The 27,159-nt window shown below is 38.7% G+C and overlaps 1 protein-coding gene across 3 annotated transcripts in view; it reads left to right on the forward strand.

The window, feature by feature from the left end:
- Window positions 1–24,421, forward strand: part of uros (uroporphyrinogen III synthase) — a 47,694-nt gene extending 23,273 nt beyond the window's left edge. For all 3 annotated transcript variants that reach the window (XM_060841999.1, XM_060842001.1, XM_060842000.1), the window contains 6 exons: window positions 1,367–1,444; window positions 5,525–5,599; window positions 6,978–7,061; window positions 12,321–12,406; window positions 19,085–19,183; window positions 21,621–24,421. In XM_060841999.1, coding sequence (XP_060697982.1) covers window positions 1,367–1,444; window positions 5,525–5,599; window positions 6,978–7,061; window positions 12,321–12,406; window positions 19,085–19,183; window positions 21,621–21,740 — 542 coding nt within the window. In that variant the 3' untranslated portion in view covers window positions 21,741–24,421. The remainder of the gene's footprint in view (window positions 1–1,366; window positions 1,445–5,524; window positions 5,600–6,977; window positions 7,062–12,320; window positions 12,407–19,084; window positions 19,184–21,620) is intronic.
- The last annotated feature ends 2,738 nt before the right edge of the window (window positions 24,422–27,159 follow it).

Raw genomic sequence — 27,159 nt, forward strand, 5'->3', positions numbered from 1 at the left:
TGACGGCAACTTTTGGAATATCAACACAATTAAATGTGGAAATCTAGAAATGATCCTATGTTCAAAATGTGTGATAGTGAACCTATAAAAATCCTTTAGTTATATTTTATTAAATGAATTGTAACTAGGATTTTAATGCTATAACAAATTCATAATTACTGCTAAGTATCCCTGAAAGAGTTATTTTATATTTGAGTATTGCTGAAAAATGGCACATTTTTGAAGAACTCATCTTGCACCCATCTGAACTATTCACAAGAGTACAAATTTAAGGTGAAAATCAATATTTTTTAGCATTGCAGAATCACAATTGGACAACATTTGCAGGAGATTCCTGAGTGTGCAAAGATTTACTCTTAACAGCCCATTTACAATTGTTAGTCAGGCTTATAGTGTGGCACGCTTCCGTGTTCTAGAAGCTCCATATATCAATACACAAGGTCCTGTTATTTGCAGTCAGAAAGAACATCAAACATGCCTGTTGCAAATCTACAAAACTGGTGACAATCAGTTGTTGATTGTCCAATCAGAGTTAATCTGCTTTGTTTAAACTTTGAGCAAAGCCTAACAGCTACCTGTCAATCATCATTAACTGGCGAACTCTCGTATGGCAATGCCTCTTCCAATCAGAAGCCACTTGCTAACTGGCTGGGGCTTGTGTAACCTGATTTCACAAGCTGTTGTTTTTATGTGTGAGCAGTTCCTGGCCAACATAATGCTTCTCTCATGCTGTGTAAATCTTGGTATCCCCCTTGAACAGGTAAAGTTGTGAATTGACACAATGAGTGCAATACAAAAAACTTGGACAAATGTGTCTTTTTTCAACAAAACACAAGTTCTTTTCTACTAAACAAAACGAATTAAATGCTTAAATATCAAATTTATTTAATATGAGAAATTCCATATAATGTTAAAATTTTTAAAACTTACAAAGTTTTAGCTTTTACATTAATTAAATGTATGTATCCAAACCATTTATTTGCAATCTGGAAAATATGAATTGCTTCACTGCTGACTACAAAATCTAGTCTGCTGTAATCTGGAGTAAAGAATGAAGTATGAAGTACCATAATCTTACATCTCTGGGTTGGAAAAGAATGATAATTGTTTTTATGCTTAAAGATTATTATACAATGAAATGATTTTGGATCCAACAAGTAGTACATATGTTATATATACACATATTTTGAAGCATACTATAATAAATTCTCCTATAATAAATATATTCCCTAATTTTTTTTCATTGATTTTGAATTCTTAGATTTAGTAATGATTAGGAAGACTGTTGACGTAAACATAGAATGTTGTATCAAAAATCTTAACGTATTTCATCACGTTTCCAAATCTCCATTTTTATTTATAATAGAATGGAATAATAACCTCTTAAAAGACAAGTGGAATGAAAAATCTATCTATGTTGTAGGAAAATCTACAGCCAATTTGGGTAAGAAAACTTAGTTTTGTGTACAATCAGCTCTTCTATAACACAACCATTGTGTTCTTGTGCAAACCTGCATTATAGAAAATTGTGCTTTAGAAACAATGTTTAACGTGTTGGCAATGTGATCGTGTTACAACCAACACATGTTTTAAAAGTTCACACTTTAGAAATAACGTCTCCGATTCATCAATTGTGTTACAGTGAATTTGCGTTGATGAAATGTGCATTGTAGCAGAATGGCCTGCAAACCATATATGTATGTGCGCTAATAGTCAGAGCAAATATAATTAATTAGAGTATTGTGGTAAATTTGCATATTGTGAAAGTGAACTTTAAGTGGCTATCCCTGACCTTGCAAATTGTAATGCCAATTCAGAGTACTGCTGAAAGTTTAATTACTAGGCCATCTACCAAATTTTCGCAGGATGAGGATATGGAGCTTGAGAATGAACTTTAAGACTGGATAGAAAATTAAGAAATGGTGAGACCACTTCAAGGTTGGCCATGTGGGAAGAGGCATGGTGTCAGGCAAGGGCTAAGGTTTTTCAAAATGTCAGAGGCCTATTAAGGAGCAGTTGGGAAAAATTAAGATAATGGAAGGATATTTGAACAGGAAGCATCAGGGCTTACATTATGCAGGTTAATTGCAACTTGATCTTTTTAAAATAATGCCTTACACATTAAAATGCTTATGTTAGTTCAAAAAGAGCTGAATTTTATATCTACTGTAATGAATCATCTAGTAACAATAAGCTGCTTGGTCCTCAGCTCTGAAATTCACGATCTTATGGAAAAGTCAAACACCATGTTACAGTATAAGGTGAATGGCAAAATACAAATGGCAACATCAGGCATATCTTTTATACACAGCATGTTAGATTTTGGGATGCAATGCCTGATAGTGCAGTAGAGGCAGATTGAATCATGGTTTTCAAAAAGAAATTGAATAAAAAGGAAGAGAAAGAAATTGCAAGGCCATGGAAGAAGGAGAGGAGTGGATTAAGCTGAATTGCTCTTGCTGAAAACACAATGGGCTAATTGACCTGTTCTAACAGCTCTATCTTTTTTTGGTTTCCTTTGTTTAAAACAGTTCTTAAAACCTCCCTCTTTGACCTAAGTCTTTCTACCCTAATATCTGCTCATGTGACTTAAAGTCAAATATTGTTTTAACCCATGACATGCCCTTGAGGCATTTTATTTCATTAAAGACATGATATAGAAATAACAGGAGTCTTTCTTCTCAATACTGCCTGTACCAAGGCCTCCAAGACAATATTAAAGAAATTGTTGTTTCACAGTGCTTGTTTCTGTCACATTTGTGCTTGCAAAAGTCTTTTCCTTATGTCTCTCCTGTAAGCAATATTCACCCTCACTCACAAGCACATAATCATTCAGTTATAGCTTAATGCTTGCATGATTAAAATCATCAAGTAGCACAATATTATGCGCTATCTGAGTCAATAGTAACAGTTATGTACAATGGCCAAGACACCCTGATTCTTGAGGCAAATGGACTTCTTTAACCCTTTACTCTTGCTGGGTTCTATGGAGTTGCTTGATAGCTACATTTCACACAAGTTGCTATTAATCAAAATGAATGTAGTCAGTCAGTGTCAGCAGACTATACACACAAATGTACTTTCTAGTATTAAGTGAACTTGATAGTAGTTGTGCCTGTATGTTTTTCCTTCTCCTACCCAAGGACGTAGTAGTGCCCAATTACTTCTTTAGCTGAGAGCAGCTAGCTAGACAGCACCGAGGGATCAAACCTGGAGTGAGTGAAAGATTGGTAATCTGAGGCCACAGTTATAGAGTGATTGCAGAATAGGCATCAGTGACATGAAATTTTTAAATTGATGGTTAGATTCGGAATGAACCACTGATGGGGTGATGGATGCAGATTCAATAGCAGTAAGATAATTTGATAAATACGTGATGAGGAATGAATGGAGGGATGGCAGGAAAGATTAGGGTAGTGAGGTTAGCTGGATTTCTCTTTGAAAGATCTGGTGTAAACTCAATGGTCAGAATGAATTGCAGAATCACAGAAATCTTATGGCACAGAAGGAGGCCATTCAGCCCATCGCGCCTGCTCTGCCACTTCAAATGAGCACCATTACCTCCTGCTTTTCTCTCTATACCATTGCACATTAGTTTTATTCAAATAATTATCCTCTGCCTTCTTGATGCCTCAGTTGAATCTGCCTCTACCATACTTCCAGGCAGTACATTTTGTAACCTAACTACTCACTGAATGAAAATGTTTTCTCGCATATCACCCTGGCTTCTTTGCAAATCACTTTAAATCTCTCTGTTGTTCTTTATCATTGTACAAGCAGGAACAGTTTCGACCTTTCTGTTCTATTCAGCCCATTATGATTTTGAAAAACAATATCCACATAGCTTTCTTCTCTCTAAGAGGAACATGGTAAGGTCAAGCCAGGGAAGTATAGACCATTCAGCCTGACGTCAGAGGTGGGCAGGTTGTTGGAAGGAATCCTGAGGGACAGGAGGAACATGTATTTGGAAAGGCAAGGACTGATTAGGGATAGTCAACATGGCTTTGTGCTTGGGAAATCATGTCTCACAAACTTGATTGAGTTTTTTGAAGAAGTAACAAAGAGGATTGATGAAGGCAGAGTGGTAGATGTGATCTATATGGACTTCAATAAAGCGTTTAACAAGGTTCCTCATAGGAGAGTGGTTAGCATGGTTAGATCTCACGGAATAAAGGGAAAACAAGCCGTTTGGATACAAAACTGGCTCAAAGGTAGAAGACAGAGGGTGGTGGTGGAGGGTTGTTTTTCAGACTAGAGGCCTGTGACCAGTGGAGTGCCACAAGGATTGGTGCTGGATCCTCTACTTTTTATCATTTACATAAATGATTTGGATGCAAGTATAAGAGGTATAGTTAGTCATTTTCAGATGACACCAAAATTGGAGGTGTAGTGGGCAGCGAAGAGGGTTACCTCAGATTACACCAGGATCTTGACCAGATGGGCTAATGGGCTGAGAAGTGGCAGATGAAGTTTAATTCAGATAAATGTAAGATGCTGCGTTTTGGGAAAGCAAATCTTAGCAGGACTTATACACTTAATGGTAAGGTCCTAGGGAGTGTTGCTGAACAAACAGACCTTGGAGTGCAGGTTCATAGCTCCTTGAAAGTGGACTCGTAGGTAGATAGGATATTGAAGAAGTGTGGTATGCTTTCTTTTGTTGGTCAGAGTATTGAGTACAGGAGTTGGGAGATCATGTTGCAGCTGTACAGGACATTGGTTAGGCCACTGTTGGAATATTGCATGCAATTCTCGTCTCCTTCCTGTTGCAAAGGTGTTGTGAAACTTGAAAGGATTCAGAAAAGATTTACAAGGATGTTGGCAGGGTTGGAGGACTTGAGCTATAGCGAGAGGCAGAACAGGCTGGAGCTTTTTTCCCTGGAGCGTGAGAGGCTGAGGGGTGACCTTATAGAGGTTTACAAAATTATGAGGGGTATGGATAGGATAAATAGACAAAGTCTTTTCCCTGACGCGGAGGTCCAGAAGTAGAGGACATAGGTTTAGGGTGAGAGGGGAAAGATGTAAAAGAGACCTGCGGGGCAACATTTTCACACAGAGGGTGGTACATGTATGGAATGAGCTGGCAGAGGAAGTGGTGAAGGCTGGTACAGTTGCAACATTCAAAAGGCATTTGGATGGGTAAATGAATAGGAAGGGTTTTGAGGGATATGGACCGGGTGCTGGCAGGTGGGACTAGATTGGGTTGGGATATCTGGTCGACATGGATGGGTTGGACCAAGGGGTCTGTTTCCATGCTGTACATCTCTATGACTCCAAAAGAAAAACAAAGCTAAATATTTAAACCTAGCCTAAAATGGATTGAAAAAATGTGATGTTGTCCAAGAGTCACTATCTCATGGAAGAAAGTTGCCTCAGTGCTTGTGGCTGATGCGTTCACAAGTTTGAGTATACAGATTACTTCCATAGGATTTCCTGTAGACTTATGTAATTTTAGTCATTTCATTTCTATCATGCTGATTGATGTGTAACAGCAGCCAGTAAAAAATATTTTTGATTTTTTTAATAGTAAAGGAAATTGGTCTTGTAACACAAGGAGAAGACTCAGGAAATGCAGAAAAACTAGCTGAACACATCTGTAACAGTAAGTGAACAATAATCTTAAGAATTTGTGAAATTTTAGAAAATACTTAAATTCAGTTCATACATGTTATGGATGTAGCCATTTTTGCTTATTGAGAACTTAACAATTAATAATTAGACTGATCTTAATCAGACATCTTTACTTGGATCTATACCTGTGTTCCTTCCTGGAATCAGAACCAAACCCAGATCTTCTTTCCTAACAACTGCGGGTGTATCTACACCAGATAGTCTGTAACTGGTCAAGAAGTACACAGCCACCTTCTCAAAGGTTGTTACAAATAGGAAATAAATGCTAAATTTACTCACATGCCATGAAAGAATAAAATAAAGCTTATTATCTAAGAAAGTGAGAAGATAAATATATTGGGCTATGTCTTCATTTCTTTTTAATTAAAGCATGGTAGAGACATTCTGTTGTTCAACAACAAACAGAAATAGTTATATTTTTAGAAATAGTGTATAATTTTTGAGTTTCATTTGTCTTTTGTATTTTTGTGTTAATAAGAGGAAGACATTTTTGAAGTTTTTGTGGGCTTGGTGCTGGAAGGTTTGGAGACCTATTTGTATACATGCATTTTTAATGAGATTTTACAACACCTGGTGGGAAATTCAATAAGTCTATCAATTGATATTTGCCAGAGAATGGAAGCAGGATTAATTAATCCGACATATGACTGAAAACTGAATTTAGGGAACAACTGTGTTTGCTCTGAAGTCAATGAAATAATAAGTCTTTTTTTTAATAAACATCTTATTATTTGCATAAAAAATACAAACTCTTGAGAATATATTCACTAACTGACCTCCATGGTTTAAAAAATGTATAGTCAGTGTTTTGTCAAGTCAGGTTTCACTCTGGGATCTAACTTGTACAGCGTTAATATCAGTTGGAATTTGACAATACATGTGACTTACATACAATGACATCAAGAAATACATATGCCATGACTGATGAGGCGCGTTATTGTTACGATGCAAGCTGAAATATTAAGATTTGAACTGGCAGTTATGCGGCAATATTACTTGAAGTGACTTCATTATGGTGTATTATGTAGAATGTTTAGCACAGGAACAGGCTATTCATATTGGCTTTGTGATTTCATATTCATAGCTTGTACAATATTGATTGTGCTTTGCATTACCATGCACGGATAAAAATTGTCAGAAGTCCCATGGTACCAGGTGAAGTCACACTTCACCTGACGAAGGAGCACTGCTACAAAAGCTTGTGACTTTAAATAAACATGTTGGACGATAATGTGATGTCATGTGATTTCTGACTTTGTCCACCCCAGTCCAACACTGGCATCTCCACATCACAGATGAACGTATTAGAGCTTTATTTCTAAAGAAAAATCTTGTTTTCATTTCTGCAGAAGAATCTTCAAATTCCCTGCCTCTTCTGTTTCCTTGTGGTGCTCTAAAAAGAGAGATACTTCCCAGATGTCTAAGAGAAAAAGGTACATTTTAATTTTCTGAGTTACAAAGAAATCTATTCACACTGGAAATGCATAATGAAATAAAGAATGCTGGAATAATATTGCACACCAGTCAGCATCTTTAGAATAATGTTTTTGTAGTGACCTTTCATCGAAATCCATCAGTCTTAATGAAGAAATGTTAAGACGCAGATCCATCTTCTACACATTTATTGTCTTTTTTTTATAGATATTTTTATTGGGAATTTAACATTTTGACAAATTTATAAAAATAAGCAGAATTTTCAAGCACAAACATTAATATAAAAATAGATCTTAAATATATAATCATCAAAATTCAACTAATCCACAATCATCCAGAGTGTATAGTTGAGTCGCTTACATCCTTCAAATAAGAGAAAATGTTCTCTAATACACTCATAACAGTATGATAAAAAGGAAGCTATTTCCAAACAATAAGAACAAAAAAAAATTAAACATGTTTGAATGGAGATCTTCCCCCTTGTTCTCAGGGGGCCTTACTACCTTTCCAATGTTCCACCATATCCTCTCCCAAACAGTGTCCCACCCTCAACCCGGGCGCTCCTTAATAGGATTTAGATATAATACCGAGCTAGAGTTAACAGTGAGCGCCGCACCCCCACCCCTCCCCACCCATACCTGAGTATATCTGCTAGCATCAATGCCACGTACAAACACACATAACTATAAAATTACAACTCCAACAGATTACAGTTAAGTATAATAACATAGCAAGGAAGACAACCCCGCTCCCAGAGGCAAAAGTAAAGTAGAATAAAGTATCCATTTCTCCCCACGGAGTGTGGGAGAGGCAAGCCAACATAAATTGTCTCTTACGATTTATTTAACCGAGTCTAAAAGTTTCTTGGCCTCTTCCGATGATCTAAAATTATACTCGGATCCTTCGTGGGTAAAGCATAACGTCGCTGGGTAGCGTAAGGTGTATTGAATATCTAAGTCCCTTAAACATTTCTTCACCTCATCAAACGCCTTCCTTCTTCGTGCCAAAGCCAGGGTGAAGTCCTGAAATAACATAATCTTGTATCCTTCATGAATCATAGCTTTAGGATCCTTTCCAAGCTTTCTGGAGGCATCCAGGAGTATCTGCCTCTCCCTATAACTCTGCAGCCGGAACAGGACCGGGCGTGGGCGCTGGTTTGGGCCAGATCCGCGTACTGTGACCCGGTAGGCCCACTCCACCCTTACCCGGTCAGTTTCAGCCCCCAGGTTTAAAAGCTGGGGCAGCCATCGCTCCAGAAATGCTGCTAACTGTCCTTTCCCCTCTTGTTCTTGAAGGCCCAGCAACCGAATATTCTTTCTCCGATTTCTGTTGTCAATATCATCCATGTAGATTTCAAAGGCCCTGATTCTCTGCTGGAGGGTTCGCACCTGTTCTGCAGCTGTTTGAGCTGCAGCCTCGGAGGTCGTGGCCTTTAACTCCGCCCCCTCCACTCGGCCCTGCAATTCTCCGATAGAGTGATTCTGTTTCTGCAGCTTTTCTTCGAATGCATTCCATCTCTGTCGGGATTCTGCGATGAAATTGATGAGTGTCAATTCCAATCTAGCAATCATCTCTATAAGGCCTGTTTTTACATCAGCTGCAGCCGGAGGAGAGGAGGGTGGGGGAGGGGTCTTTGTTTTCTGAGAGCTGCGGGGTCCCTTTGATTTACTCATTATCCACTCAGTATTAGACTGTTTAAATATAATATTCAGCAGCTAATTAAGATTAAAGAAATTTTTTGGGTGGTTTGGCAAGTGTGGTGGGGGCAGGAAACCCACTTTTCCCAGGCTTTGGGAAGGGCTCTGTAGACTCAGACTTGCTGAGTCGCCGCCATCTTGGATCTCTATTGTCTTTTTTAAATAAGAACCTGCATCTCATTAAGTCTGTTCTCACTTGAATTACATAAATAAAGAATTTAAAATTGTATACTTATACTTATGACCACTTCCTACTTTTCCCTACATTATAGAGAGTAATGCATGTCTACTTTGTGAAACACCTTAAGTCCACAAGTGTGACCTGAGCTACCAGTCATCTGTCATTTTAATTCTCCACCTTGCTACCTTTCTGAATCTTCTAGCCTTGGCTTCCTGCAGGTCATTCTTCTCAAGCAGTCCACTCACCTTGTCAGACCATATACCCCTTCACACTCATACCTACCCTAAGCAGTCAGTCGCTTACCTAATAATCTTCCCAACTTGTATCTTGGCACTCCACCCACCTGTCACCCAATCTTTCTGATATCAGAACCTCACACATGCTTTACATCCTTACCCATTCATTAGAAGCTGTCCTAATGTCTGTGCTGCTGGACATTTAAATTACAGAATACAACATTTACTGCCATGAGAAAGGGAGCATGGTATGCCTCCCCAAACTTTCCTGCACTACAAGGGCATAGTTGGATTGAAGGTGCACTGCACATTTTTGTAGAATCTGTAATCAGAATCAGAAGCAGAGCTTTTTATTAATGTAAAGAAAAAAGACCATCTTTTTTTTGCCACTCCTCAGAAAATCTACTTGCTCCAAGGCCACTATCCTCGTTGGCCCTTCATTCACACAAGTTATCATCAGCAAATCATCACACCATCATATCTGTTCTCAGACCAATACTCACACCACTTCAGTCCTTCAATATTTTACCGTGAAGGTCAGGAACATCGATGATTTGCATGCTTCTGTCAGATTTCTTTGTGCACATCTCATGTATCTGTTCTTAGGTTGATCTCGTAGTGCTCACACACAGATTTCATTACTGACTTATGGGTTGTCAGCCTCTGTATTGGTCACATTGCTTTATTAATACACAGGTCTTTAGTACTCAGTTATAGGCTGCCAGTCATTGTAATCTGCATTGCTTTCTAGCACATAGATAGTCAGTTTGTCACAGTGAGGAGCACTAAACAGTTAAGAGGGTGGGTATATCATTTTACAGCACCGGGCTACGTCAACAGGCTGAAGGGGTTGAATCATACCCTCTTGCTCCTAATCCTTATGTCCTTTTGAAACATCATCCTGCAGTATGTTCCAACAGTTTACACAGCAAATGCACTGCATGTGCTTCAAAAAATTAGTCATATGTGAAAGTCAAAGCGGAACAGTCCATAGTGGGATGAAGAGGGGCTACAGTCAATCAGGAATTACTACCACAGTGAGTCCTATTCCAGTCGAGAGGATTTGCCATGGTCAGTCCTGCAGGTCAAGTGCAACAAGTTTGATGATGACGGGTAAACTAATCAGATGCTGTGGAGACATCAGTCCAAGGGTGTGGATCAAGTTTTCTTTCAAAGAAACAAAAAGAATGATTGAGTATGATGGAAGTGAATGAAAAAGCAGTTCCTAGTGAAGCAGAGGCAGGAGGGATCATGAGGATCATTGAGTGAATAGGAGGTACACAGACCAGGATCAGTTTGTAGTTTGGGAACTTGAGGAGAGTGAGAGCATTTGAGTAAATATAATGGATTTGAGACATGTAGTCCTGAGCCTTGGTGAGATGTGTGTATGGTGACGGAATTAGAGTGAGCGGTGGTCTTGGGAGGGTGAGGTAGTGGAGAGAGTATTGTGACATTTATCCATGCAGACTGCAGAAGATTATTAGCTGTCTTCCTGCACAGCTGGGCATTCTGCTTGAACCAGGACACACCACTGATCCAGGCTGCAATGCCATCCTCTCCACTACCTTGTCCACCAAGGTCTCCTGATGCTTCTCTGTGAAGTCAGGAGGGAGCTTTCCTCCATGTTATGTCCATGGTGATAACAGTAAAGCATCACATTATGAGGGCCCAGTGCTGGCTTGAAGCTTCTGAAGTGGTATGCAATTGTGCTTAAATATGGTACCAAAAGCTTAAACAACAAAAGATCCTATCATTGGATAACACGTCAGCCTGTCTGGCTGTGTCATTCCAAGAAAATGGTGCCCAAGAGCACATAATTGATGAGGGGAAGTGGAAAATTTATGTGAGAAAAGTTGCTCAGAGCCATGGCAGACCAAATGCCATGAATTTTCTGCTCCAAAACATGCTCACTGAAAATGGGAAATTTCCACTCATTAATTATTCTTACCCTTCCAATCTATCACAAAATTTAGCTTATGTGCTCTTTCCTATCCTTTCTCTTTCAATGCTCAAAATGAATTACATTTCTAATCATTCTCTGTTCTGATGGAAGGTCATGGATCTGAAATGTTAACTCATTTTCTTTGTCCGCAGGACCTGCAGGCCTCCAGTATTTCCAGCATTTTCTATTTTTGTTTCAGTAATGCAGCATCCATGGTATTTTCATGTTTAAGATTGAATATTATATATTGTTAGTTGATGCAGTATTTGTTTTCATATTCCTTTTTGTTCTCAATGCTTCATTCTATTCCTGCTATACTTAGCCTCCACAAACATTTTCAGAACATTAGTAATTCATTAATATGGGAAATGAGAAAGAATGAGCAGAAGCAGAATTTTCTACCCCTCACATTCTCCCTAAATAACCTTCAAATTTTGGCCAGTTACAGTATGATTCAGACTTAGTCTATTCAGCACTCCAGCTATTCGACATTACAGCTACTCAACTGTTTCTAAAACTGTGTCTATTACACATCCATATAACTCTCTTGGATAAACAATGAATGCTGCACATTCAAAATGCCTATTAAGAATTCAGACACAAAAATTGACACATCTGATTTATGGTTTGCATTATGTTCCTTTCATTAAATGTAATTTGCAATCGTGTACGATTGTTGTTTTTTAATCTACAACTTATTTACACAGACGTGGAACCTTACAGCAAGTAAACTTAGGAAATTCTAATTCCTGAAGAAGGGCTCATGCCCGAAACGTCGATTCTCCTGCTCCTTGGATGCTGCCTGACCTGCTGCGCTTTGCCAGCTACACATTTTCAGCTCTGATCTCCAGCATCTGCAGTCCTCACTTTCTCCTAGGAAATTCTAATCCCAACTATCTGGGATATATTTAAATCTAGTTCTCAGAAAGCCTATTTTCTATCTAGCACCCTCTTTCCAGAGTTTTCAAATAATTTAATGAGTTTTTCTCACAAAGTTTGCTGTAACACACAGGTTAACGTTGCAAACTTGCTAAGAATCAATTCTTGCTGATGTATTGGTTGCAATTAATATTGAAAGAAGGAATGTTAATTGAATCTGTTCTACTTCTACAAAGAATAGTGTACATAAAGAGGAGGTGTACTTCATCAGAGCTTTTACAATGTTTTTGTTTTCAATTTACAAAAGTCTGCACTAATTTCAGGTGTTCCATTGGAAACTTTAACTGTCTATAAAACGTCTCAGCACCCTTGCTTCCAGCAAGCTTTGGATGATTATTTTTCAGAACAGGTACGTGATTCAGGTTATTTTCCATCACATGTTTATTTAAGTATATGGAATTATGTTGATATGTGAATTGTTCTGTTAACTCTATCAGCTAAAGTACCCACTGACAGGTATCATTTTATAAAAGGTACCTCTCTATTGTAATTGTAGTGAGTGTCTTTCCAGGGTTTAATCGCTGTAAACATGGTTTTTTTTCCAGTTTTCCCCCATAAATATATACTCAGTTTACTCATAACCTCTTCGTACCTTGGGTGAATTAAGGTTGACAATTGTGAGCAGTCAATAGATTGCAGCACAAGTGGAAGAGGACAATTTCAGTAATGGTGGGATTAACCAGCTGTGGCATTTTCTGACTTAAATTACTGATAGAATTGTGATGATGCTGTCACTTTAAAAAGGTTATTTTGTCCTGTGTTTTTTTCAAGAGTGGTCATAAAGGCAGAGGTGCTGTAATGCCTACTTTAATAATGGCAGGGGAGTGGCTAGTTCTGTCAGTTCAGGTTTTTTCAGTTTGGTTTAGTTGTAGCAGTCACTGAAACTGCTACAGTGCAGAAAGGTTCCAAACTTCAACAGATGATTCTTGACTGACTTTTCCCTGAACCTTTCCTGCCTTTAAGAACCCATGATTGAATTTACCTTTTGCCAAGGGGTGTGTTTATGAGATGTTACAGGAATTGGAACAGCTCCTTAGTTAAGTTGCTGTGTCAGGTCAGTTAAGTTTCCAATACTTAAGTTATTTTAAATTCCATTTTCTTTTGTTCATGTTTCAATTGTAGTGTTGAAATAAATTCTTATTTTGCTTAAAGCCGAGTGGTTTGACCAGCTGCATCACATCTGAAATATTCATTTTATATCTGCCTTTAAAATAAGAAAACGTTAGGGTCTAGGCTACCTTCTTAAAATATTTTGAGGGGGTCTGGCCAGGTGCATAACAGAATGAATGAATGTAAATAAGTTGGAAGAGCCATGGGTTCCAACAGGTTATATGAGAGAATCACTTGGACAAACTGAGTAGAGTGTTTGCACAAATCATCCAGTTTGAAGAAAATTTCCAACGTAAGAAATGAGGAACATTGGCATTTAGTATCAGGGAACAATCACCATGAAATGTAGTTAAAAACATCTGATTGACTAATGTCCTTCAGAGAGCTTACAAAATATGGGTTTTATATGATTCCATTGGAGGGAGCAAAGTTGTTTCTCTGTTTGCTGGTAGACAATATGCAGGTGGGAAGATGTACACTTTCAACGATATGAACAAATGGAAATTTAGAGACAATGGATGGTTAGTTCTGGCATAGCTACAGGAAGGAATCACCAGAGTGAACCATGCTGCTGCTTTTTTGAAGACTAACGGAAGAGAGTTTGATGTTCATTAGATATTGGGACTTCGAAACAGACTTAAATGAGCCTTTTTGAAGCTAGATACAAGGTTGCACAATTCTGCAGAGAGTGTACTATCCCAGAAAAGTGATGTGGAAGTTCGAGGGTGTGAAAATGGCAATAGTTTGGTGCAGTAGTGCCTATGAAGTAATGTTTAGTTGATGTTGTAAAAGTCTTAAAGCATGGAATCTTGTGTGATTTCTTTAAATTGGTCATTCACAATTCAGATCTCCTTTTTAACAAGTTAACATAATAACCATTCTACTTCCACTGAAAATGTTGTCCAAGGTTACCATGAATGTAATTCAAATTTCTGAAGCTAAAGTGTTTAAAATCATTTTCCTGTAAAGACACTGCCTTCTTACACACTTTCTCGAAGAGGTCATTATGGATAGCGCCTAGTTGAGAGGGATACCCTACAAATCCATCTCCTCGAACAACCAGGCTTGGGTTTCCTGAAGTTGCTGTTGACCCTCTCCAAAGTATTGAATATTGACAGATCAGTTGTAGAGATTTCACTTTGACGATAAGCTTAGCAAGGAAATTAATCAAATTATAATAGACCTATCATACTAAATACATCAACCTGTCTTAACCAGCACTTATGAACCAGCACTCTCATTAAACGCAAAAATTATATACCTGAAATACTGGACATTTACTGTATTATCATGTTCTCCATGATATCTGAGTAGTCAGTTGAGGATTGGAATGAGAAGGCTCTCTGCCATCAAGTTTTAATTAAGGCAAAGTGGCATTATTTATGTGATTTATTCTGTAATTATTACAGTGGCATGTCTTACCCTGCATTCCATTTCTATTACTTAATGTGTGCTTTTATGTTGATTATTTGGACCTCTTGTTCAACCACTTCCTTGCTGGTGGACCCATAGGTGCCAGCTAATGAAACGTTTGCTGTACATTGTTTGGAATGGGGATGGGATTCGTTATGGTAAAGTTTCACTTTTCCAGTTCCTTCCAGGATATTAATACCAGTATTAAATAGGACCAATCAACATAAGGGGATAAGTATAAATGTGAACATTCCACATTGATTATTGCTCAATGTGAGAGTAAGAGAGTAATAGACAGAAAATGCTTAATACTAGCATCATATATCAATGGGTCAATAAAAATATGAACTCACAAATGCCAAATGTACTGCATGTGATATCAAGAAATGGTTGGAGGCATTGGATACTGCAAAGGCAAGAGCCATGACACATTCTGGCAATTTTACTGAAGGCTTGTGCTCCAGAACTTGCCCCTCCCTGAGCCAAGCTACTCCAATACAGTTCCAACATCTATCCGACAATGTGGAAACTTGCACAGCTCTGTCTTGAACTCACAAAGCAGGACAAATCCAACCCGGCCAATTACTGCCCCATCAGTCTACTCTCTATCGTCAGTAAAATGATGGAAGGTGTCATCAACAGTGCTATCAAACAGCACCTGCTCAGCAATAACCTGCCCAATGATGCACAGTTTGAATTCTGCCAGAAACACTCAGTTCCTAAATCCATGTTTAAATATGGATCAAAGAGCTGAATTCCAGAGGTGAGGTGAGAATGTCAACTCTTGACATCAAGACTGCATTAGACCAAGTGTGGCATCAATGAGCCCAAGCAAACATGGAATCAATAGGAATCAAGGGCAAACTCAGCTCCTCATCTCCACTCAACTTCCGGATATCTGTGCAGGAATTCCTCAAGGTAGTGTCCAAGGCCAAACCTCTTCAGCTGCTTCATCAATGACCTTCCCTCCTTCACCAGGTCAGAAATGGGGATGTTCGCTGATGATTGCACAATTTTCAGTAACATTCACAATTGCTCAGATACTGAAGCAGTCCAGTTTCAAATGCAACAACATCTGGACAATATCCAGGCTTGGACTGACAAGTGGCAAGCAATACTTGCGCTAAACAAATGCCAAGCAATGATCATCTCCAATAAGAGACAATTCAACCACGACCTCTTGACATTCAATGATATTATCATCACTGAATCCACCACTATGAACAACCTAATGATTACCATTGACCGGAAACTCACCTTACTCACCACATAAGTGCAGTGGCTACAAGAGCAGGTCAGAGGCTAGGAAGACTGGATTGAGTAACTCACATCCTTGTTAAGTTCTTTGTCTTCCTGAGGTCCTTACACACTTGGTGCAACAGCAACACACCAACTTCTGTGAACAACAGCCAAATTTTATTAAGCAGAGTACAGTACAAACTTTCTGGAGGAACCTTTAACACACACCTCGCAGGGCTTACAGGGTTGTGGCAAAATCCCTCTCCGTACAAAGGAAACAGGCCTTCCTTTATTCAAAATCTTTATATCATAATTAGCAATGTCCACAAGGCAACCCCCAGTCATTCCCTTACAGTCACATGCCACTCAAGATACAATGCCGTGATCATCTCACCTCCAGAAACAATGTAATATAAATCATCCCTTAATGGCTAGATTTGGTGTGAATGGTATTTTTTTAACTGCAGGGAGTAGTCAGAATTCCAACAATAATGTTGTTATTGATTTTGAACAGGTGATGATGACAATGTAAATCATCCCTGAATGGCAAGGAATGGGAATGTAAACCTCCCACATTCCACCTTTAAGGCAAAGACACACAGCTGTACCCCCAGGGCATTTAATTTCTTGCAATCAGCAGAGAAAATTAACTCTTCAATATTACATTCCCTCCTTTTATCATTCCATAATAACCACCTAGGTGGCACTACCACCTTTTTAAGAATCTTACTGCCAGTACTTAAGCAAGTTATTGACACAACATACAATTATTATATCAAGAATTACTGGTCCGTGCAGCGGATAGAATCTGCAGGATCCTCCCATGTTGAAACAAAGAAGTGTTTACCAGTAAAGTTCTTAAAGCCACAGTCCTCAGTGACCACTCCACCCCCTCCAAGTTGAGTGGAAATGAGCCAGTTATCCAAAATCTCCATCAGTAAAGATCAACCTGAAAACAAAATCCAGTATGGCCTTGCACTCCACTCCACAGAAAAATCTGAATTCTTGAATAAGGGCAGTTAATTACTTAACAAACTGACAAGACTTCCATCCCTGCTGAGATGCTTCAGATGGAGGATAACAGCACATCTGAGTGTGAGGTGCAGCAGCTGCAGCATCAGGCTAAATGAATGCAGCATTCTTTGGTGCTTCTGCTCCCGCTCTGCTGTCAAATGTAACAAAGCCAACTGGCTGATTTGATGCTATCTTGATCAGTGAACCATCATATTCTTAAATGATCATAAGAGAAGGCAAAGGTTTAATATCCATAGGAAGGCCACTGACAAAAAGCATACCGACCTCCTCTCCACTGTTGTTAGCTCCTTCACTTTTCGTGCTCATGACTGGGGAGCTGATTGAATCCAGTGGATCAGGTTGTGGAAGGGCGGTCAGTGGTCCAAAGGCATGTTTTACCTATGAATGGAGAAACTCTAGAGACCATGTTAGCTGCTGAAAGTATTTTTGCATTTTTTCTCTCATTCCTTCCTTGCCAAGGTGGATATCAGTATGAAGACAGTCACACATTTAAATTGTGTCTGTCTATTTCAATATTCTTTGAATTCTTGAAGTCTGTTACTCTATTCACTATTTATGAAATTATCAAGTTTTGTACAATCTATAAACTTCTAAATTGTACTCGCTAAACAATTCAATCTTTATAAACAATAATCAATGGTCCTAAAATCAAACCCTTGGATACCCCATTCAGGTTATTCAAAAATTATTTTCCTTTAACAAGTTAATACTTGGCTGATGTGAAAGCCATCTGGAAAAGTATTTCAAAATTCTGAAACAGCAAGAAAGCAACAAAATGTTTCCTTCCTTTAGCCATTGAAGAGGCTATTTCAGTTCAGATTTAAATCTCAAATATTCATGGGAAACAAATGCAGAATATATTAGAATATGTTCTCCAAATGACACTTCCCAAATAAAACAGTCGGAATTACAATGGCAACTTTGGTAGAGATCAACATTCTTTGAATTTGCAATATGAAGGGGGCCAATGTGTACTGTTAAACAATTAAATTGTACTGTCTCTCTGGACGTTAATGTAATGTGAAAGGGTTAAATTGTACATGTCTTTCTCCAAGGAGCTGAACATGCTGGAAATGGGTGGGAGCAATATTCTGTCTCATAGACAGCATGCAGAAATTTAGATGACTATCCATTACAATCCACACTTCATTTGGACAACCATTTACTACTATTCTGCTGCTGTTATCAAATTTAACTCTCAGTCCCTTTGATCAAATGGGCAAATGGGCTGAGAAGTGGCAGATAGAGTTTAATTCAGATAAATGCGAGGTGCTTCATTTTGGGAAAGCAAATCTTAGCAGGACTTACACACTTAATGGTAAGGTCCTAGGGAGTGTTGCTGAACAAAGAGACCTTGGAGTGCAGGTTCACAGCTCCTTGAAAGTGGAGTGATAGATAGGATAGTGAAGGCGGCGTTTGGTATGCTCTCCTTTATTGGTCAGAGTATTGAGTACAGGAGTTGGGAGGTCCTCCGACGCTCCAGGGAAAATAGCCCCAGCCTGTTCAGCCTCTCCCTATAGCTCAAATCCTCCAACTCTGGCAACATCCTTGTAAATCTTTTCTGAACCCTTTCAAGTTTCACAATATCTTTCCGATAGGAAGGACACCAGAATTGCACACAGTATTCCAACAGTGACCTAACCAATGTCCTATACAACCACAACATGACCTTCCAACTTCTGTACTCCACATGAAAACCAGACTCAGAGTGGTCTCTGGCCTCTCACACAGATGTAGTAAAGGAGCTCCGAGTAAAGATCGATTTGTGCTACTGAACATAGACCTCAGCCTCCTCTTTAAAATTCCTCTCCAACACTAAAGACATAATCAATGAACACTTAAACATATTCATTCTAACCCACAAATCTAATTAACCTTCAAGAAATAAATGTTTACAATACCAACATTAAAATACTTAGTTAAATCCACAGGGCATTCCTGTGTACACAGTTTGAAGGGAAATGTTAACCCATTTCTAACATATAGGACAACATATGTACTGAATTAGTGAATAGCGGGATGCCGTACAAACATATTATAAATTTATGTATGTTACTTGTAAATTCCAATGTATCTATAATGGTGAAAACAAAGACTATTTATTATCTGATTAAGATGATTGATAGCGATATGGCATGCTATTCTGTCAAGAGATGTATTTTCTCATGGAATTTCATAGTTTGGAACTGGTAAGAAAAGTACATTAATCTGTTTTCCTTTCTCCCACTAGGGAATCCCAGATATCATCACCTTTTTCAGTCCTTCCGGTGTTAAATTTTGTCTGAATACTATCAAAAAATTGGCAGGGGACCTCTTTGACACAATTAAGGTACTATTCTTGGAAATATCTTTTGGCATGTACTTGACTGATTTTATCTCAAAAATAAAGGCAACAACAGAAGACCCTATAGAACCAAATCAACAGTTGTGATTTTACAGGATGTTTCCTGCATTGTGGAGCATGCCACAAGCAAGCCAATGCTCCTCATTTGTAATACATAAATTAATTGATGGCAAGATTTTCTAGCTTATTGAAGCAGTAACATAGGAAGTATGAATCCATATAAGATCGTTTAATTTTAACTAGATATATTCTGATTGATCCCACAGAAAAACGTCAGCAATCTTCTTTAGCTATTCTTTCTTTTGGCACATGTTTTTAATTCATAATCATCATTACTGTGATCTCTGGGTCTGACTTTTTACAAGGTTGATTCTTAACAAATGGTTGACAGTTGAAATTGTACTTTTTTTTCTTAGTAATTCTCACATTGCTTTTTTTGAACTATTTAATGCTGCGATTTGGTGCTGCATTTTCAATTGCAAGACTATTTGTAGACATATTTCCTAAACATGCCAATAAAAGCAAAATATTACAGATGCTGGAAATCTGAAATAGAGAAAGTAAGTACTGGATTAACTCAGTAAGTTTGGCAGCTCCTGTGGAGAAGGAATTAAAGTTAATGCTTTGAGTCCAAATATTCTTTTTGAAAGCTTCAAAGAAGAATCCTTAGACTCAAAGCATTTAGTCTGCTGCCAGACCTGCTCAGTTTTCAGCATTTTCTGTTTTCCTAAACATTGTTTATACCAAATACTTAACTGATGTGCAGAATTCCATTACCATGGAAGTTGTGCCAAGAGTTTGTGTTGAAAAAGTGAGCAGTTGCTCCTCAGCTTTTGACATCCCCTTGGCCTCAACCCAGATATTCATTCTAACCCACAAATCTAATTAACCTTCAAGAAATAAATGTTTATAATACCAACATTAAAATATTTAGTTATGTTCACAGGGCATTCCTGTGAACACAGTTTGAAGGGAAATGTTAACCCATTTCGAGAGGATATTGGCCCTTCAAATAACTTGTCCAAAGATGCTTTAACTTCCTTCTCCTTCCAGTGCAACCTCATGTAGGTACCAGTTGAGTTGCCAGTGGCTCTCTGTTGCAAATTTCCCTGTCTCTTTTGTAGCAATGAACAGGTGTCAAATCAGCATTATGTATAGGTTGTGACATGCCGTGGAGGAAATTTGGAATATTCTCAAAGAACTCTGGAAGCTTGTGACCAGTGGAATGCCACAAGGATCGGTGCTAGGTCCACTTCTTTTTTGTCATTTATATAAATGATTTTGATGTGAGCGTAAGAGATTTAGTTAGTAAGTTTGCAGATGACACCAAAATTGGAGGTGTAGTGGACAGCAAAGAAGGTTACCTCAAATTACAACAGGATCTTGATCAGATGGGCCAATGGGCTGAAAAGCGGCAGATGGAGTTTAATTCAGATAAATGCGAGGTACTGCATTTTGGGAAAGCAAATCTTAGCAGAACTTATACACTTAATGATAGGGTCCCAGAGAGTGTTGCTAAACAAAGAGACCTTGGAGTGCAGGTTCATAGCTCCTTGACGATGGAGTCGCAGGTAGATAGGATAGTGAAGGCGGCATTTGGTGTGCTTTCCTTTATTGGTCAGAGTATTGAGTACAGGAGTTAGGAGGTCATGTTGTGGCCAACAGGACATTGGTTAGGTCATTGTAGGAATATTGTGTGCAATTCTGGTCTCCTTCCTATCGGAAAGATGTTGTGAAACTTGAAAGGGTTCGGAAAATGTTTACAAGGATGTTGCCAGGATTGAAGGACTTGAGTTATTGGGAGAGGCTGAACAGGCTGGGGCTGTTTTCCGTGGAGTGTCAGAGGCTGAGGGGTAACCTTATAGAGGTTTACAAAATCATGAGGGGCATGGATAGGTGGGGTGGGGGAGTCCAGAACTACAGGACATAGATTTAGGGTGAGAGGAGAAGGATGTACAAGAGACCTAAGGGGTCATTTTTTCACGCAGAGGGTAGTACGTATAGGGAATGAGCTGCCAGAGGAAGTGGTGGAGGCTGGTACAATTGCAACATTTAAAAGGCATTTGGATGGGTATATGAATAGGAAGGGCTTGGAGGGATATGGGCCAGTTGCTGGCAGGTGGGAATAGGTTGGGTTGGGAAATCTGGTTGCATGGACAGTTTGGACTGAAGGGTCTGTTTCTGTGCTGTACATCTCTATGACTCTATAACTGCCTAAAGTGATTTGTCAACTAATTCCCCTTTGCAAGAAGCCATATAATATAATTGGCTGGAAGCCTCTGTTCAGGTTGTTTATGCTTCTCTATAATTACCACTGCTTGTTTCTTTGCATTTGAATTCTGCCTTAGCTGGTGCTTTCTTCTAATCTAGCATCTAAATGGAGTGAAGGATTTTATGACATTTTGTTTGATTGTGTTTACAGTTTGCAGCAATAGGACCAACAACAGCTGATGCCATGGCAACACAGGGACTGACTGTGAGTTGTACCTCAGAAAAACCTACAGCTCAAGATCTAGCAGCTAGTATAAGAAAACTGCTATAAAAAAGTGACAAGTACATAACAGCAAAACATTGTTTCTTTTTCTTTAATGGCTAAAATGTTTGCTTAGTTAACATGTGTTTTTTTAGATTCTGTTTAAATTGTAACCTTGTTTCCTATCATTGTAAAATTACTTTAAATCAGGAAATTTCTCTTTAATTAGTCTATTTCTGTAACATGATTTTCTAAAATATATTTGTGAATCCCAGGAAATTGCATGTTCCTTAGTCAGACTGAGACAAAAATGTAAGAAATCTCTTTATAAGGTAGTATCTCATTTACGGTACACAATCATTTTTTATATATCTTTCCCATAGGTTTTGAGAAATCTTGATTTTTTTTCACATTAATGTGAAAGTCTAGCAGTGCTGTAATGTAAACAACAAAATATTGGATTCTAATCTTTACAATCATTTTTATGATAAGAAGAATAATTTTGGAGCAGTGGGGATTGGACTTTGGGAAGTATGTTTGCACCATCCCATTAAAATGTTTATTATTCAGGTTGATGATAACATATTTAAATTATACATATTCTTTCAGCCTATAAGGTCTATGATTTGAGACTCAGGGCAGAATTTATTCACTAATGGGATTTGGATATTGCTGACGAAGCCAGCATTTATTGCTCAGAGGGCAGTTAGGGTCAATTATATTTGTTATGGGTCTGGAGTCATTTGTAGACCAGACCAGGGAAGAATGAAATGACAGACTTACATCCCTAAAGGACTTTCGTGAACCAGAATTTTTTTTTAAATGACAATCGACTGTGGTTACATAGTTGTCATTAGGCTAGCTTTATATTCTGGATTGCTGTTGAGTTCTGTTTTCACCAGCTGCTATTTCAGGATTCAAACACATGTCCACAAGGCTTTTGCCTGTGGTTTTGAATTACTAGTCCAGTAACATTACCACCAGACCATCACCTGCCCTCTGTACAAGATTTGCTCAGTTGTATTCAATTCGGTGACCTTTTTTTTCATAAATATAACTGATAAAAATTATGTTTTGTTCCCACTTTGCCTCTGTTTTGTCTTTGGAATGGCAGTCAGAGCAAAGATGACTTGGGTTATTACATTTCAATAAACTTTCTGAGCTGAATCTAAACTCTAAATAAGATTGTGGTCTTATTTACCATTCATTTCTGCAATGTCCTGTAGATTGGTGAATGACAAAGTCTAGTGTCCAACCAGGATCTTGTATATTTTAAAAAGCTGATTTGATTTTTTGAATCTAATATTGTAGTTTATTGTTTGCAATGTGTTATTTATTTTATCAAACCAGAGCAATACCTAACATTGTTTAATATTGTTTGGTCTTTAAAAGGACAACAAGAACTCAGGCTAGGGGCTGCACTGAACTGATGAATTTCTGCATGTCAATAATTGAGAGAACAAAGGCTTTTAAAACAATCCATGACTTGAACATATTGGTTAGAAATTGGGAACTCTGTATTCAAGTGAAATATTCATTTGCTTTTGTTCAATGAACCAGATTTATAACTTACAGAACCAATATCTAGTTTGTCAATGTTCATCAGAAAAAAGAAGCATGAAGTGCATCCTGAATGCTTAACAATGATCCAGAAGGTGCACTGGGGAGAACCGAGAGTTTTTACTTTTGTTCCTCCAGTGAAACTGACTACTCCTTTTAAGATTAGATTACCTACAGTGTGGAAACAGGCGCTTTGGCCCAACAAGTCCACACCGACCCTCCCAAGAGTAACCCACCCAGTCCCATTTCCCTCTGACTAATGCACCAAACACTATGGGCAGTTTAGCATGGCCAATTCACCTGACCTGCACATCTTTGGACTGTGGGAGGAAACCGGAGCACCTGGAGGAAACCCACACAGACACAGGGAGAATGTGCAAACTCCACACAGATAGTCGACCAAGACTGGAATTGAACCTGGGACCCTGGTGCTATGAGGCAGCAGTGCTAACCACTAAGCCACTGTGCCGCACATTAAAGTACAGAATAATGCAGGAAAACAGAAGATTCCGTGTCACTTCAATGGGCTCATTTTGGCATTATTTCCCAACTGTAATCAGTGAGAAATTTTACAAATTAACAAAATGTGGGAAAAGATTTGCTAACCCACGCTAGGCCCACAAAAACAAAATTGGCCAAACTGTACCAGAACATCCAGAATTCCTGAGCAGCTCACAAGCTGAGTCATATAACACGCAGATAAGGCAATACACTTTAAGCTCCCATGGACATGACAGAGAACCACAGATATCTCAAAGCCCCAAGGGCAGTTTCACAACCCAGCAAGACCCAAGCCACACAAAGAGCAGAACAAACAGGCACCAGTAAGGACATGCTCCAGGAACAGGACAATGGAAGTACCTCACCACTTCAGAAGAGACATTGACACCTGTGAAGATGAATGGAACCATGGTACTGTCAGAATGTTGCATTGTGTGAAGGAACAGGACACTCATCCGATAAACTGTTTTCCAATTAGCATCCTTGCAACTAAATTACTCCATTTCCAGAAATATTATAGTTTCCCATTTCTTAATCAGTGTCATTGTGCAGAATTACTATAAAACTGGTCTCATCCTCAGTTCTGTGAGGAGAAATCTGATCTACCTGTGTAGACTGTCAGTTCTGTGTCAGCCTAGTCAATTTCTCTTCCAACGACATCGCTTGCAATAAACTGGTTGACAATTTCAGTTCCAGCTGTGTTTTGTGATCTCTCACCTATTGGGCAAATTTCTCCGACACAAAATTTCAAATCTTACCTGTTAGCCTTATTCTAAGAATCCTGAAAAGATGACAGAATAGAAACAAAAGAACTGTGCATGCTGTAAATCAGAAACAAAAACAGAAATTACTGGAAAAGCTCAGCAGATCTGGCAGCATCTATGCAGAGAAATCAAAATTAACCTTTCAGGGCCAGTGACCCATCCTCAGAAGGTTACACTTTGGTGATTGCATTGCAGCTGGATTTTTAAGGGTAGTATTTTCATATTTACTGCTAAACATCCTGACAGGCTTTGAAAGAGAAATTTATATTTCCAGTTTGTCATATTTCTTCATTATAAAAAAATGTTACACTTAAAGTTCCACGAGCTTGGCTTATCTTCATTTTAGCTTCTGTTTTAATTAATCCATAAATTTGTTGTTATCTGAAAATATAAATTAAAGGTGTTGCGCTTTAATTTCCTTTTTACTGTGTGTGCATATTTCAGTGTGTTTTTCTGCGTAATGTGCTTGCTGGTATCACTGCTGCAGCAAGTTATGACACCACTTTAACATGACGCTAGACTTAAAATGCCACTGAGGAAGAGGAACACCACACCACAAAACTCCCTAGATATTTGTAGGCAGCTGTCTATATGGTGTATATCACTGTTTCACCATTGACCATAAAATTGAGTCATGATCAGAGTCAAATAGAAAAAAAATACATTTTGGTTGTTAGAGAATAAAAACATCCTTGTGGGAGTTATTCTTTGCCCTAAAAGTTGCAGTTTTTCTCCACCACTGTTTTTGTAGCATTTGATAACTGATGAATATTGTAGTTTTACAAATCTAGTAAATTAGAAGGGACGATTTTAACAGACTGAGGGCAATATAACTCCAAAGAACAGCTAATATGGGGTTTGGCAAGTGGTTAAAATTTGAAAAATTTCAAATGTTCCACCAATCAATCTTAAACCCCCCCACTTTCATATTTAGTAGGTTTGGGGCTGGCCACGGCCAAACAGTCTGCCCTCGCGTGGAAGGCCAGAGCTGCTAAGTCTGATAAGAGGATTGCGTGCCTCCTTTGTTCTTCTAATTTCTTTTGACCAAGTTTCCAGCGTCATAGAAATCCTGAACATAAGGCTTTGAGAAGGCTGTATCCAAGAACACCATCCATATATTGTGTTGAAAACTTATAAGCTCTGTTTGTGGCTGAGGAGGAGCATGCGTACCTGTTTCCAGGTCCATGTTCGCCAAACCTCTGTGACTATGACTGAAACTGCTGGGTTTTTTTATCGTGATCATAACTAGAACCAACTTCCCTCAAAAACCATATCCAAACCCCTCAGCCTTCCCTGTGACCATGACCTACACTTTCCTCATTAGAAGCAAAATACTGTGGATACTGGACATCTGAAGTAAAAGTTGAAAGTGCTGGAAAAACTCAGCATTTGCAGAAAAACAAACAAACTTAATCTTTCAAGTTCAATATAATTCGCTTTGTAGCTGAAGGAGGCTGGAAAAATAATATCTCTGGATGCCCTTGTCTTCTGTTACCATCAGCATCTCCCTTGCCTTTTGCTCTGGGTACTTTTACCATCTGTTCTAATTCCTCCTCCCTAGTTTTTCAACAGCATTAACTACTAGCACTTTTGCTGCCTTGTTCAGTTCCAAAGAAGAGTCATTTTTGGACTCTAAGTGTTAACTGTATTTTTCTGCCTACAGCAGGTTTAAAAAAAAAGTGGGTGGCACAATGGTTAGCACTGCTGCCTCACAGCGCCAGAGACCCAGGTTCAATTCTCACCTCAGGCAACTGACTGTGTGGAGTTTGCACACTCTCCCCTTGTCTGCATGGGTTTCCTCCCACAGTCCAAAAAAGTGCAGGTTAGGTGAATTGGCCATTCTAAATTGCCCGTAGTGTTAGGTGAAGGGGTAAATGTAGGGGAATGGGTCTGGGCGGGTTGCTTTTCGGAGAGTCGGTGTGGACTTGTTGGGCCGAAGGGCCTGTTTCCGCACTGTAAGTAATCTAATCTAATCAGAAGCTGCCAAACCTGTTGTTTTTTTCTCCAGCACTTCCTTTTTTACCACTACTAATCCATGATTCTTCTCAGTTATTTGCAGAATTTTCTACTCAGTAAGCCAGGAACTCGTCAAACAGACTGGCTGTCAGATAGAAAACCTGTACAAACAAAAGCTGTCATATCTGACAAAAAAGTATTCTAACTCTTTCCATCAGCTTTGCAAATGCACATTCCAGGGGTGATGGGCAATAGTGTCTTCCCATCACAACTGCTTTGTGTGCTGTGTGCAAAAATACGGGATTCCAGGCATGCAGGTCAGTTTTTCTCCTCACCAGGCAAGTAACAGCTTAGCAAATTACTTTGACAGGTATCCTTCTGACAGATCCACCATTAATAGATTTTCCTTTCGACTTTTGGCATATCCCCAAATAAATCCAAACCAAATCTTTGGGGACAAAGTATCTGCTCAAAGAAAATTATATCATCCATGTGCCAGGAAGCTTTGACCTCTATTTGCCGAAATTGTTATCCCTATTGTTCCCACAGCCTTCCTGGTGGGCTTAGACAAAGGTTTGAATGAACTCATAAATGAAACATTAGAGAGAGTATAGCAGTGTCATAAAACTTGTCGATATTATTTGAGATGTTGCTGCTGATGTTTGCACAGAATCATGGATACATTTGCAGATTTCCTCCACCAGATG

Source organism: Hemiscyllium ocellatum, chromosome 22 (assembly GCF_020745735.1).
Source record: "Hemiscyllium ocellatum isolate sHemOce1 chromosome 22, sHemOce1.pat.X.cur, whole genome shotgun sequence".
Classification (NCBI taxonomy): Eukaryota; Metazoa; Chordata; class Chondrichthyes; order Orectolobiformes; family Hemiscylliidae; genus Hemiscyllium; species Hemiscyllium ocellatum.